The sequence below is a fragment of the Microtus oregoni genome, unplaced genomic scaffold (assembly GCF_018167655.1).
Source record: "Microtus oregoni isolate MIOR12 unplaced genomic scaffold, Mior012 000007F_ref0000211, whole genome shotgun sequence".
Lineage (NCBI taxonomy): Eukaryota > Metazoa > Chordata > Mammalia > Rodentia > Cricetidae > Microtus > Microtus oregoni.
The window spans coordinates 25,782,032-25,796,918 of record NW_024543066.1 but is presented as its reverse complement, the minus strand read 5'-3'; the positions used below and the strand labels follow the sequence as shown (position 1 = coordinate 25,796,918).

General features: G+C 36.1%; 1 protein-coding gene across 2 annotated transcripts in view; it reads left to right on the top strand.

The window, feature by feature from the left end:
• Positions 1-14,887, top strand: part of Khdrbs2 (KH RNA binding domain containing, signal transduction associated 2) — a 393,692-nt gene that overhangs the window by 364,621 nt on the left and 14,184 nt on the right. For both annotated transcript variants that reach the window (XR_005974643.1, XM_041656192.1), the window contains exon 8: positions 9,337-9,395. Coding sequence is in view for 1 of the 2 variants with exons in the window: in XM_041656192.1 (XP_041512126.1) it covers positions 9,337-9,395 (59 nt within the window). In the remaining variant the exon portion in view is untranslated. The remainder of the gene's footprint in view (positions 1-9,336; positions 9,396-14,887) is intronic.

Here is a 14,887-nt window from a genome sequence, read left to right as displayed (position 1 = left end):
TTTGAGAATATTCTGCAGCACAGGAGAGAATATGTTTGTGGTTTGAATGGAAAAGAGTATAAACCACAGTTACCCCACAACCACAACATAACAGTGATTAGAGCCTTAGAGTCACCTACTGTCTTAATTAGGGTTTTATTGCTTTGAAGAGACGCTATTAACAAGACTACTCTTATATAGAAAAAAATTTACTAGGATAGTTAGCTTACCGTTTCAGAGGTTCAGTCCCTTATCATCATGACAGGGATCATGGCGATGTGCAGGCAGCCATAGTGCTAGAGTAGCTGAAAGTCCTACAGCTTTCAGACAACAGGAAGTTATCTGAGACACTAGGTGGTATCCTAAGCATAGGAAACCTCAAAGTCTGCCCCCACAGTAGCACACTTCCTCCAACAAGGCCATACCCACTCCAACAAAGCTTTACTTCCTAATAGTGCCACTTCCTATGATATTATGGGGCCAATTTCATCCAAACTACTACCCCTGTCCTATTTAATTAAGTAGATATCATACTGATGTTTACAGCACTGAAGTCCTATTGACATACATAAATTATGAATCAAACAAAAATATGTGTATGCAGTTTAAGTTGTGTCTGCTCCAAACCAGGATTGAGTAACATCTACGAGTTTGTACCAAATGCATGTAACCGTTCATTTAACAGTGTCATGTGCCATGAAACCTAATTAATCAGTCAGTGGATAATCTTGTTTCTAGAAAATGATTGCCTTGTTATAATGATAACTAACAGAAAATTAATGTCCTCATAAAGTTTCTCACCCTTCAGTTATGCAATAAAGGGTCAAAACAAGCAAAAGATAATAATCTAAATTGAGAATAAATGATAAAATAGTGCCTATAATGGGAGTTTATTTGTAAAAGTGTTTGAATAGTGTAACATCCCCAAATAGTGACTTGCAGAAATGGCTTTCTCTATTGCTTGCTGTGCAGCACTCTGAAAATACCCATTTTATGCAAAGGAGATCATCACCAAGCTGATAATAATTCTACACTGGATGCCTTATATAGATCATCTATCTTGATCTTTAATCTATGAGCAGAACAAATATGTCACTTACCTCATGAATAATCAGCCTATATTTCATCCTATGAACACTGATTACCATCAAGTGAAACTTAGGGAGGCATGTATAGCTATTAGATGTTTCAGAATATTTCAAGATGAAAAAACCTCCTTGGCATGTCAACTTTTATGAATATTAAAAGTGAAGCTATGTGGCTATGTGTTCATTGGTAGGAGAATCACCCATTATCCCCAGCAGTTGAGCACCTGTTATGTAGTAGACACTTATGGGGTTATCACAAGTGATATCCTTAGTACTGGAGGGCTATAAATTATTACCAATAAATGCATGGATCCTAGAGTACAAAGGGATTAAATGATTGCCCTCAAATGGCATTTACATAAAAGATTATCTCTCAGCTTTTACAGTGAAATATTCTGTCTCATACCAGTGGGTTAAAATAATAAAATGATTTTTTTAAAAAAAGTTTAGTTTCCTAATCTACACATAAGTCAGACAATGAAGGCTTGAGACTGTTTGCCGTCCTTGAGCCTGAACTCTTGGTCTCTCACAGTTGAGTTACCATTGAGTGGGAGATTCCCATCTCATATTCTCTACACAATGAAACAGAAAAATGATTAGTTTCTTGTCATCTCACACCACATGATGTCTTTACTTGCTACTATGATTAAGTCTAGACTCTTGACCATCAAACAAAGACAAATTCTTAAAGATCTCTCTCCATTTCTTGCTCCATGTTGAACATGGATGACTGCTCCAAGTACTATCTCCCTGGATACTTTGAAGCAGCAGAGCTGCCTCCCTTTCTCTGGTCTGAGATATGTCTAAAATTTCCCTTAAGACTCCCTTGTTCCTTCTGACCTGGGCAATGCCTACTAACTCTGAACTATTAGTATTATTAGTATTAGTATCTCAGTGTTCAGTGGGTGAAAAAAATAAGGAAAGGATATTTCATACTTACTTAATTGGTTTTCTGCTCCATTGTTATTCCCACCACAGTATTTTCAGTCTCTTCCATTTGATTTTTATTATGATATTTTACAAAATTGACAAAATGTATTTATCTATATGTAGCTGCCAGGCTTTTGTTTTGCTATTATTGTGACTTTATAGTCATTATATCATTACTCTGCACAGCTGGGGATAATGAACATGGAAGAATACTTTGGGAGATGAGTGAGGAGGGACACATACTGATGGTTTCTGAGGGAAAATACAAGGAATAGACAAGTGGAATCATTGCTTAAATTCTCCTAGCAAGAAGATTTTGAAATGGGTATAGGTTTGCACAATTTGATGCTGTGTTAGAGACTTTTATTTTTATTACTAGAAATAACAGAGATTTCTCTGACTAGAGAACACTCAGGGATAACCATCAGAACCAGGAGGCTAACATACACACACACACACATACACACACACACACACACATACAAACACACAAAGCTGATAAGATGTCTGATACAGTCTCGCCTTTCTCCGTGCCAGTTAGGATCAATTAACATTTTGAATGCTACTGAAGGACACAAAGACCTGTGTGCTGTATTCATTAACCTGAGCTAAATCTTCATGGCTTTGCAAACAGGAATTTTCACAGAGATGAAATTGAACAGAAGGAATTGAGCATCTATAAATGAATGTGGAAATAAAAGAAAATCCAATTGGTAATTTGAGGTTGGGTGCTAGGATGAAAATTCACCTATGTCCAACAATTTTGCTTCACATATTTCTGTCAATGCAAGAAATCAATATTGCAGAGAAGATGTAGGAAAACAGGTGAGAATAACTTCATAAATTATAAGTGTAGTTGCATCAGTTTTATAAATCTCTCAGTATGATTTTCATATTATTTCTTTATTTTAACACTTTAATTTGCTTAAAAAGAGCAATCACTGTTCTATTTTTAAATATCAAAACACCATGCTGAATTCTATATACAGCCTACATATATACATATTCCATATATATTTAAAACAAAAAATAAAATAAAATTTTCAATTGACGTTAAGCATAATATATTATGTTTATACTTTTATTTTATTATTTTATAAAATTACTGTATGTATCACTATTTTTCTTTCCCTTATCCTGTTATTTAGTCATTGAAGTGAAAGAAGACCAATGTATTCAGCATTAACACTGCCTGGTCACTCAATCGTCAATTGATTAATTTGTATCTCATATTTTATATAATATGTAGAGTAAGGTTTCTCAACACAGCTATTGTTATAAAAGTCCTAATTAAAATTATAATATTATTGGTGATGTAGAGCTTAACTACTATTGTGGCCATATTAGATAAAATTGTTCTAAGAGCTGGCAAATATATAAAATCTGAATTTCTCATCATTTAATCAAACAATATCTAGTTAGTTACTTTTACACTTAAACCTACAACATCAGTAAATATTTGAAAATAAATGAAGATGATTGGACTTTAGGAGACAAGAACCTTATCAGAATAATAAATGATTTGTTACAAATTTTAACTAGAATCATTTACATAAAAACAACATGAGTGAATTGTTTTTGTGTGTGTTTCTGCTCCATTGTTCTCAACACAAAGTCCTTCCTATATCTCATTCTTTCAGAAAAAAAATGTTTCTATATTCCTGATTCTGAAATACAATGCTCTCATCATTTACTTCCTTTTATTCTATTGTTTTCTCATCCAATCAACAAATATTTGTTAAATACCTGTTAACCATCATGGGATTTCTTTTATCGTCAACTTTATTATGTGTGGTATTGGTTAAAATTCCATATCAAAGATGTTCCACAGTTGAGTGGGTGGCACAGAGAGAGCTTGTCGGTTTCCTGATTGACAGGGGATGACGGGTGCACTAAATTCTACCTTTCCAGTCAAAGACTCTGGCTGGTGAGACTGTCACTAACTTGAGTCGTCCAAAGTGGAATTAGTCAATGATATTTCTAACCAGTACCATGAAAATTTAGTGAAAGTAAAGGAAAGGGAATTTACTTACAAGTGCAATGAATTTTTAGTATCACTCTGCATGCAACCACAGTCATATAAGGCACTACAAAATGTTGAGCCACTCAGTTTCTTAGGAAGGAAAGGACTGACCATTTCAGAGGAGATAACAAGAAGTATGAGCCGGGCGGTGGTGGCGCACGCCTTTAATCCCAGCACTCGGGAGGCAGAGGCAGGCGGATCTCTGTGAGTTCGAGGCCAGCCTGGTCTACAAGAGCTAGTTCCAGGACAGGCTCCAAAACCACAGAGAAACCCTGTCTCGAAAAACAAAAAAACAAAAAAAAAAAAAAAAACAAAAAAAAATAACAAGAAGTATATTATTAGATCATCTCATCATCAAATGTGACCTTCCTTCTTTCTTTTGTAAGAGAAATACCTACCTTCTCCACAATGTAGAATATAACAGCTTTTAATTGTAAACAGAGACTGCTCATGCATTTCCCAGTCACCCAGACCCTAATAATGACACAGAAACTGTACTAATTACAACACTGTGTGGCCAATAGCTTAGGCATATTCCTACCTAGCTCTTATAGCTTAAATTAAACCATTTCTATTAATCTATGCATCACCATGAAACTGTGGCCTACCAATAAGGTTCAGGTGTCCTCCTGAACTACATGGAGCTACATGGAGTCTCTTTGACTCTGCCTACTCTCCTTATGTATCTCTGTTTGGATTTCCCACCTGGTTATACTCTGCCTTTTCGTAGGCCAAAGTAGCTTCTTTATTAACCAAAGGTAATAAAATATATTCATAGCATACGGAGGGGAATCCCACATCGTTTAATTACTGGAACTAGCTCAAAATCCAGCATCTCCATGATCAGTTAGGTCTTGATGAGATCCTATAAGATCTGGTACCTTGTAAAACGGTCAACACATGGTGCTTTCTATCTGTCCTCACACAAAAGACCCAGGATAAAGTGGTCAAAAAGGAACAGAGTAACTGTTCTGAAAGCTATGGCTATGAAAACAGAAGGCTACAGTGAAGGCCTATAAAATCCAGCCAAGTGGAGGCAAAAGTGATAAAATAAGTTTCCGATTTGTTTATCTGGCAGTTTTGATTCTGTTTCTGGGAGTTATGCCAGCTCCCCTGGAAGGTTCTTCTATATCCTCCTGGTGAATGGATGCATCCATGTGCATATCTGAAGTGAGTACTGTAGCGTTTGTCCTTTTTGGAGGCTTTACAATTTTTATAGCCTCCTTCCCAGGAGTGAATGATCAGAGGCACAAGAGCTTTCTGGAAAACTGACAGTGTGGAGGAACCTAATGGAAAAAAAAATGCCTTAAAGCAACATTAGCTATCTCTTGTTGAAATATAGAAAACTCAGTATCTCAATAAGGCCTACATTTCCAAACCCTCTATAAATTTAAATTCTAGAACTAACGCAAACCAGATAGAGACAACCTCTTTTAGCAAAGTGTTCTTCACCCTCATTCCTTCATTTTTCTCAAAAAGCATGAAACACATTCATTTTTCTTAACGAACTGTGAGATAAGCAGCAGTGTAGAGCAATCTCATGGTCAGTCTGAAGTTGAGGTGCTACCCATGGTATGGTCTATGCTTTCTCTTTATTCAGAGAGTCAATAGTGGGTCTTCCAACAAAAATAGATTGCCCTTAAATTTGAAATGGCCTTGGTTTTCACATTACTTCTGTACACATCTTGGGTTTCTTCACTTTGTAGAAAAAAGACATATATAGGTGGAAGAGTGTCTAACCATCGCTTAAAGAACTTTGTGTCAAAGAAAGACCCTTCTTATAGAAATAATACTGAGTGAACAAAAACATGGGCCCTACAAAGTCCATTATGACAGCGAGACATAATAGTCCTCTATGTCTCTTATAACCTGAATGTGACAATTCCCTCTTGGAGTGATTATATCTTTCATGAAAAACAATAATTATATTTTCTTTGTCGTTGTCTGTCTCATGGATTCCTTCTTGACCTCCTTTGCCCTCACCAATCTACATCTTGATGACAAACCAATGTTATAGTACAGTAATAGCATCAGATTGTGTTCAGCAACACTGTCTAGATACATTATACTCCAGGAGACAGGATCAGAAATTTACTCCACAAAAAGTTGTTACCAATATCAGCATCTTTCCTTAGTTTTCTTACACTTAACGCATTTTGAGTCTCAGAAAATTAACACAGTGACTATCAGGAATTTGCTGAGTCTGTGTGAGGACCCTGAGTTGGTTTGTATCATTTCTTTTTTAATATTTATTTTTATTTTTACCATACGTACGTGTGTGGGTTGTGTATGTATAGATGAAGGCAGGTGTCCACAGAAACCAGAAAAGAATGTTGGATCACCTGGAGCTCTCGTTAGAGGTGATTAGAAGCCTCCTAACTTAGATGCTGAGAGCCTAACTCAAGTCCCTCTGCAAGAAGAACACACTTGTTCTGAACTGCTGAGTCATCGCTCCAGCCCAGGATTGCATAGCTTCTATTAAGATATATATGTGAAAGAAGCTACAAATGTCCAGCTACCAGTGAATGCTATTAACCTTCTATGATACAAAGATGGGAAGAATAACTGTCATTCAGCATTTTTCATAGATTCTATGTAAATATTGAAAGCAATAAAGGCTGGGCTAAGCGATCTTGTCTTTTTTCAGTTTCTTTCATGAAGATTATAGTTGGTTCACTATAAATTGCATCCTGGGAAAATAAATGCAACCAAATTTATTTCTGTTTTTCATCCAGTTTCTAAGGCATACTTTTTATTCTTTCTGTGCTTTTACTTTTAATTAAATCTTAAATACTTGGTCTGTTGATACCTAGAGGAAACTCCTGAAGAAAAAGACAATATTCACAAAACACATCATTTCAGCCCCTTCTGTATTTTCTTCCAACCTATACCCATGTTCAGATCTTATACAGTTTGATATTTGGCATGAAATCACTTCCCTGTCAAAGTGCTTTACACCCAAAAGGAATTGGAGGCTAGGCAGGGAACTTGTTCATAGAATGCTTATGTAGTAGGTTCAATCCCTAAGGTTGTCAATAAGAGAAATTAATAATACTAAGATAATTAATTAATTAATAGTCAAGTATATGGCAATGGATCAGAGCTAATTTAAACCAGACACATTTTTGACAAAATATGATATTATTATAAATACTATGGAGCCTATAGTAATAGTTACAGTGTAAGAATTATCAAAATTATAACTTTTCTATTTTTTGCATGTTATTCTTAAAATGTTCAAGCTGACTAATGCCACTCCTTTCCAGACTATTTATGCTCCTACTAGATAATTAACCCTTGTGTGTCACAAATCTTGAGAGGCTGTCATATGCCAAACATTGATATAGAAAATCAGTCTGGGGCAATAATAGAAAGTAAATAAGGGAGACCTGTAATCCTGAGCACAAGCAGTGGGAAACAGCTGCTAAGAAAATGAGCAAATGCATGCTGAGTGTTTACATGATAATATGCTGTGATTGGCAAGTGCCCAAAGGAACAGCAGGGGACACATGGCTGAGTGCTAGTCCTAAGAATGATCAGGAGACCCTCCTGTAAGTGACATAAGTTAAATACTGAAAGAATGAGGACAACTGAGCATTGAAGAAAAGCATTTCTCAGATAATAGGTCAGCAAGTGGATGGACACTAGGACAATAGCAAGTCGTCTGTAATCAAAGAACATTCTAAAGTGGTGTGCCTTGAATTGAGTACAGATGGGGAAAATTTGTAGAGTGGGGCCTGAAATAACAGGTTTTTATGAAAGTTGCATCTTTTTTGCTAAAGAACACTGGGAAGACATCCATAGGCTTTGAGTAGAGAACTTCGATGATTTAATGCCTCTTTAACAAGGACAATGTTAAATGTCTTTACTATACCTGCAGCTGTGAAAATGTTGGTGCATGTTCTGGTTTTGTACATATATGCAAGTAGAAATTAAAGAATTTGCTGTTAGGATTAAACATTACACGTGGGATGAAAGAGAGAAGCCCTCATGCTGTCATTGAGTGACACTAACAAGCTTCCAATGATAATGATAGAAGAATGTAAAAGGAACAAGGAAGTATGAGGTGGGAAGAAAATCAGATTTTCACTTTTGAATTTGAAAAAGTTCATTTTGACCAGCAAATAGAAATGTACACTAGGCTATCACAGACTTGAGAGCAGAGAGGAAGCGCGAATGGTGGAGACATAATTGAGAAGCCATCAGAATAGCGTGGGCATTTAACCACAGACACAGATGAGGGTGCTCTTGGCGTTAGAACACAAGGAGAAATTTTCTAATAAAATCTCTAATAAATGAGAGTAGGTGGTTGGGAAATGGGAAATTTACTAAGAGAGAAAAATAAAGAAATTAATTAGAAATATCTCAAAGCACGGGGAGTACTTAAAGGAACATAAAATGGCCACTGGTGTCACATTACTTCAGAAGAAAGTTACAATGAAGTCTTATTGTATTTGAACATGTCAAGATCTGGACAAGAATTCTTTCAGTGGATCCATGGAAATAACAGCCTGATGTCATTCAAAGGAAGCAAGGGGATTGTGGGTGGAAAGAATGAGTGTGACCATCTCTTCAGGAAATGTTGCTGGGAAAGCCCACATAGAGAAGCCTAGTCACTGCCAAGGGTGGACGCTAATCGAAATGAGGTCTGTGAGAGTCAAGCAGTGGTGCTGTAGGGCCAAGTAAAACAACTGTGAGTAGGGGGGACACTGGGATCCTTTGAAAAGAAACAGAACACAAGTGCACAGAAACAAAACACATTTTCATAGTTATGCAATATGGAAATACTCAGTGAAAGTAAATAGCTTAAATATTTGGTAAGTCTATAGACTAGGAAAGATTATGCATATTTTTAATGTTGCCAGTAGTAAGTGCCATATATCAGATCATCAATCTACACAGCAAAATTTCTTTCAAAATAAACTCTGGATATTTTCTCTTATCAACTTGTGAAACCTTCGACTTGTGATGAGAGGAAATTTAATTTATCAAATAGGAGGGTGGAGGTGAAGACCAACTGAAACAGCACCAAAATATTAAATAGGCAGGTGGTAGATCGATAGAATATAGATGATAGATAGATAGATAGATAGATAGATAGATAGATAGATAGATAGATATAGAATCAAGGCACTTCTTGTCAACAGTCTTCATTATTTCCCTTGAGTATTTTTTATGATGGTGTTTATGCCTGGAGTTTACTGGGGAGTTTACTGAAGTTACCTTAGCACACATTTGACTTAGAATATCTTGTAAGGTTCTAGTTCTGATTCTTCTGTTTACAGAATCATTGATTCCTGTCTAAATCTGTTGCAGTGTGCCTGAATACTATGACTACGGTCATGGAGTAAATGAGGATGCCTATGACAGCTACGGTAAGACCTTTTCCTTACTATGGTTATATGATCAGAACTACCATCTGTCACTGACAACTCAGAAATTACTTCTGTATCCACCTCCCTGCCCCATTTTTCACAGAAGTACTGGCTACATTGATTTATGTAATTCCACAGCAAGATTTGACTTACAGAACTAGTGCAGAAAATTGGACAGAACAACTTTGATCAAAATTTGAAAAGAAATCAATCACAATCATAGATCATTTCTGCAGCATAGGTGAGCAGTCAGTAGTGCTGCCATGTTTCAGCATGCCCATGATACCAGCATTTGATGTAACCTCAATACCGTGTCTTTCCTTTTGTCACAAAGATATCTGTATAATCTACATTTAAATATTTTTATTTTTCTATGTGTCTACAACCAGTTATGCCAACACCATTTGTTGAAGATGCTTTCTTCTTTCCATTGTACAATTTTTGCTCGTTTTTGTCAAAAATCAGGTGTTCATAAGTGAGTGGATTAATTTTGGGGTTTTCAATTCTATTCAATTGATCCATGTGTCTGTTTTTTTATGCCAATACCAACCAAGCTGTTCTTATTATTTTAGTCTATAATAGACCTTGAAGTCATGGATGATAATGTCTCCAGAAGTTCCTTTATTGTACAGGATTGTTTTGGCGATCCTGAGTTTTTTTGTTTTTCCATATGAAGTTGAGTATTATTCTTTGGAGGTCTGTAAAAAAATGTGTTGTGATTTTGAGGCAATGCATTGAATCTGTAGATTGGTTTTGGTAGGATTGCCATTTTTACTATGTTGATCCTACTTATCCAAGAGCTTGGGAAATCTTTCCATTTTATGATATCCTCCTCGATTTCTTTCTTCAAAGACTTAAAGTTCTCATACAGATCTCTCACTTGTTTGGTTAATGTTACCCCTAAGTTATTGTATGTTATTTGGCTATTGTAGAGGGTGATGTTTCTATGAGTTCTTTCTCAGTCTGTTTAAGGGAACATGCATAGGACTGAACTAGGCCCTCTGAATGTGGATGACAGTTGTGTGGTTTGCTCTGTTTGTGCGGCCCCTGGGTACATGAACTGGCTTTTAAAATCCATTTTCTATGGTGGGATACCTTGCTCAACCTTGATGCAAGGGAAGAGAGGCCTGGTCATAGCTTAACTTACTATGCCAGACTTTATTGACTCCCCCAAGGAAAGCTTACTCCCTTTAAGTGGCGGATTGTGGGTGGGATGGGGAGAGATGAGGGAGACTAGAGAAGAGGAGGGAGGGGAAACTGGGGTTGGTATGTAAAATAACAAAAAATTTAAATAAAAAATACTTTTAGACTTCTAAGTGCAGATAATTTTATTATATAATGAGTTTTAATTATTTCATTATCATATGTGTGTCTTAAAATTCCAAATAACATTTGTCTTGTAGGCATTAGCATTTAGTAAAAATATTAGTCTATAAAGTTGATTTCAAAATGTATTATTGAATCAAGAATATCACTTAAAATTAAGCATAATTCTATCTAGTAAACACTTGCTGAGTGCTTGTGATCTAGCTATACAATATAACATTTTGATGGGTCTGGTTCTGTAAAATGTTCAGTTAGCAGGTTCACCTTGAAAATGACATTTATTGCTTTTCGGGCTGAGGGGGGGGACTCAATTGGGGGAGGGAAATGGGAGGCGGTGGCGGGGAAGAGACAGAAATCTTTAATAAATAAATAAATTTAAAAAAAAAGAAAATGACATTTAGACATTTATAATTTTGGATTTTCTTTAAAATTATGCAATGGCCCCTATTCTTCTGATAGAGAATAAAGAAGACAATGACGTTATTTACATGTTTGCAGCTTCATGTCATGAAAGTGTATTGCTATGTCAGTATGGTGGAAAAAGAGACACAGATGTTGTGAGGCAGAGGAAAAGGAAGGTTCAGAAGACCATGTCTGGGAAGGAAAGCACAGATCATCAGTTAAGGAGGGAAACACAGATGGTGGAAGAAGGCAGGCAAAGTCTGGCAGCAGGGATTAGGGCATCATGCAGGAAGACATGGTGGTGGAGAATTAGGCATCTTGATCTAAAAGCAACAGGAAATAAACTGAGACACTGGTTGTGGCTTGAACATACATGAGACCTCAAAGTCCACCTCCGCACCTTCTAATAATGGCACTCATTATGGGATCTATTTTTTCTCAAACCACCACAGAGAGTTAAGGTCAATGTTACATCACCTTAACTTCTGTGGTAGTTTGAGTGATAATATTCCCCATAGGATTATATGTTTGAATACTTGTTCCCTAGTTAATGGAACTGTTTAGGAAGGATTGGGAGGTATGGCTCTGTTGGAGGAGGTGTGTCACTAGGGGCAGCCTTTGAGGTTTCAAAGGACTCATGCTATTCCCAGTGTAATTTCTGTCTCCTATTTGTGTTCTAGACAAGGTTCTCAGCTCTCCATGTGGTTCTCCATGCCCTTGCTCCTATATCATGTACTCTAACCCTCTGAAATCATAAACCCAAATTAAACACTTGCTTGTGCATTGCCTCTGTCATGGTTTCTTATCACAGAATAGAAAAATAACTATGATAACCCCCAAGTCTCCTCTTCTCGGTCTATCCCAAAAAAACATCTGTGGTGACATTGCCAAGGCAACTGGTGATTAGAAAGATCTGAGGGTGATAGTCAAACTCACCATTTAGAACAGACATACCCAGGCTAAGGTTGCACCTTCTGCCTTTTGCCCTGATCACCAAAGTCCTCAAGGAGCCAGCAAAAAACAGAAAGCAGCAGAAAGACACTAAATACAGTGTAAATACCACTTTGATGACATTGTCAATATTGTCTGACTGGGGTGGGACTGATCTTACCCAGAGAATGTTCTGGAAATATTAAGGAGCTCCCAGGTACTACACAAGATGTTGCAGTAATGAGGATGGATGGCTGCCACCATCAGGAAATCATAGATGACATAATCAGGGGTGCTGTGGAAGTTCAGCTAATATAAAAGCAACATGAGAGAATTTCAATAAATGATCATCTGACAGAAAAGACACAAACAGCTTTTTAAGAATTTATTTTACTTTTCACACATAGATACTAGCTTTTTGATGATATACAAAGTAGGTATTGTTTTTCCATTGCTCCTGTTGTTTCTTGTTAGAAATATATGACTGTATACATGTTGTATTAGATTATAATCTTTATGAGTTTAGAACCTAGGATTCAGAAACCAAGTGTCCCGAATTGGTATAGATCTGGACAAAGTCAGAGAACATTACTCATTTAAAAAAATGCTTATTAAATGGCTATGAAATGTAAGTGCTTCTCTCAGTGATGGTAATACTACAGTAAAAGTCCTCCTGGAACTGCATTTCTAATGAGGAGATATATTATCATTCATGAAACGTCTTGAGATTTTTCATTGTAGTCATTATTTTTCACACTTGGTATGTCAGTCTGGGGAATATAGCTCTCATCTTTCCTTTATGGAATCATATGCACTGAAATTAGTGCTGCATTTGTTGATGTGCAACAGGATGGTTTGTGAAGACATGAAAAAATTAAATACTAAGAGAAAAAATTTAATTAGGGAAAGAACCAATAAAACAAATAGTTTTCAGAACTACAAACGCATGAAAAAAATTAATCAACTTACTTCACCATCAGAAAGATGAAAATTGAAAATAGTTTAAAATTTCATTCCACCCTTGTCAGAAGGGATAACATCAAGAAAACATATGACAACAAACACTAGTGAGCATGTGGGGAAAGATGAGCCCTTACTCGGTGCTAGTGGCAGCATAAACTGGTTTAGCCACTATTGAAATAGTAAAGTGGTTTCTCAGAAAAGTGCAAATAGGATATCTCAGTTTATATCACCCTCTGGACTATATAACCAAAGGACTCTAAGTCCTACCATAGAGACACCTGAGCACCAATGTTATTGCTACCAGACTCACAACAGCTAAAAAAAAAGTAAATAAACAAGACAAGATATCCATCAGCAGGAGAATGGAGAAGGTGGCAAATATGAGCAGTGAAGTTTTATGGAGCTGGAAAGAACAATGAAATCATGACATCTGCAGGAAATGTGTGGAACTGGATAACAGTATATGAAGTGAAATAAACTAAACTCAGAAAGATAAACAGCACAAATCTTCTGACGTGCGTGTGTGTGTGTGTGTGTGTGTGTGTGTGTGTGTGTGTGTGTCTAGGTGCATGTATAGATGTGATCATAAAATTATAAAGGGAACCATGAGAAGGGGAGAGGAGACCTTAAGTGGATCAGATGAAGGGTGAAAAGAATAGGATCAGCAAGGGTTGAGGCCAAGGGAGGAGGAAAGGGCTTAGGTAAGGAACCAATGACAATCATGTATGAAGTTGGCATAATGAAACCTATTATTTTCTATGTCAAGTTAAAAAGCTAATTAATTTTTTTTCTTCTCATGGTATATAAAAGTATTGTCTATCTCTTCTCTATCACTAGCTTTATACAATGTTAAATGTAGACTTTAATGTATTCCACGTGAATAATATAAATCAACTATTTATATGATCATTTGAAAATGATGCACTCTTTTTTTACATAACTACAAAATATAGTGTTGTGGGATATTTGATCGCACTGTGAAACCCTGAGTCAAATAAATCAACCTTGGGTCAGTTAGTGGAGCCAGCATTTAGCTGGCAGGAATTAGCCATAGAGAGTGCAAAGAGACAAGGAGATGGGTAGAGAGATGCACAGGTTGAGGAAGCAACAGTCCTTTATCCCCGGTGCCTCCATCTCCTGATGAGGATGGTAGAAAAAACAGAGCATTGTGAGCATCAGAATGCTCTTCAGAAAGATAGCAGTTTCCTCTATTAAAAAAATCCACAGATAGGATCTCTTTCATGATCACACTTGGTTTGAAATCAATAGTCCTTCCATGTGACTCTTTATTCAAAGTCTTAATACATTTTAAGTGTGCTTTGAGTATTTTAGTCCACATTTGGAATGCATGTCTTTCATGATTTTGTTGTTGTTGTTGTTGTTGTTGTTGTTGTGTGTGTGTGTGTACTGCATACATGTGGTATCTGAATATTTACTGATGTACTCCATAGTTTTAAGAATACAACATTTCCCAGGCTAGTTATAAACTGATGACTGAAGTACTTCGCCCCAGTTAAATTCCCAAGTATCTGGGACTCCAACTCTGGGCCTCCATTTTATACAGTTTATTTTGAGTACCATCAGATAAAAAGAACTTTTGTCTCTTTGGAGTTCACAGTTCATTGTTGAAATTAGAAATATAAATTATATATTTTCAGGTAATTTTAAATGTTAAATGCTTTTCTTGCAACACTATAATACTAAAACTTAAATATAACTAAATATTTAAATGTATTGGTATTAAAGATCATCTAATATTTAGTGTGTTTTCAGATCCATTTTATTAAACAAACATTTATTATATTTTTAGAGTGAATTTATTTTTAGATAATGAAATATATGATTAGTAAAAATTTAAAATCAGTTTCTGT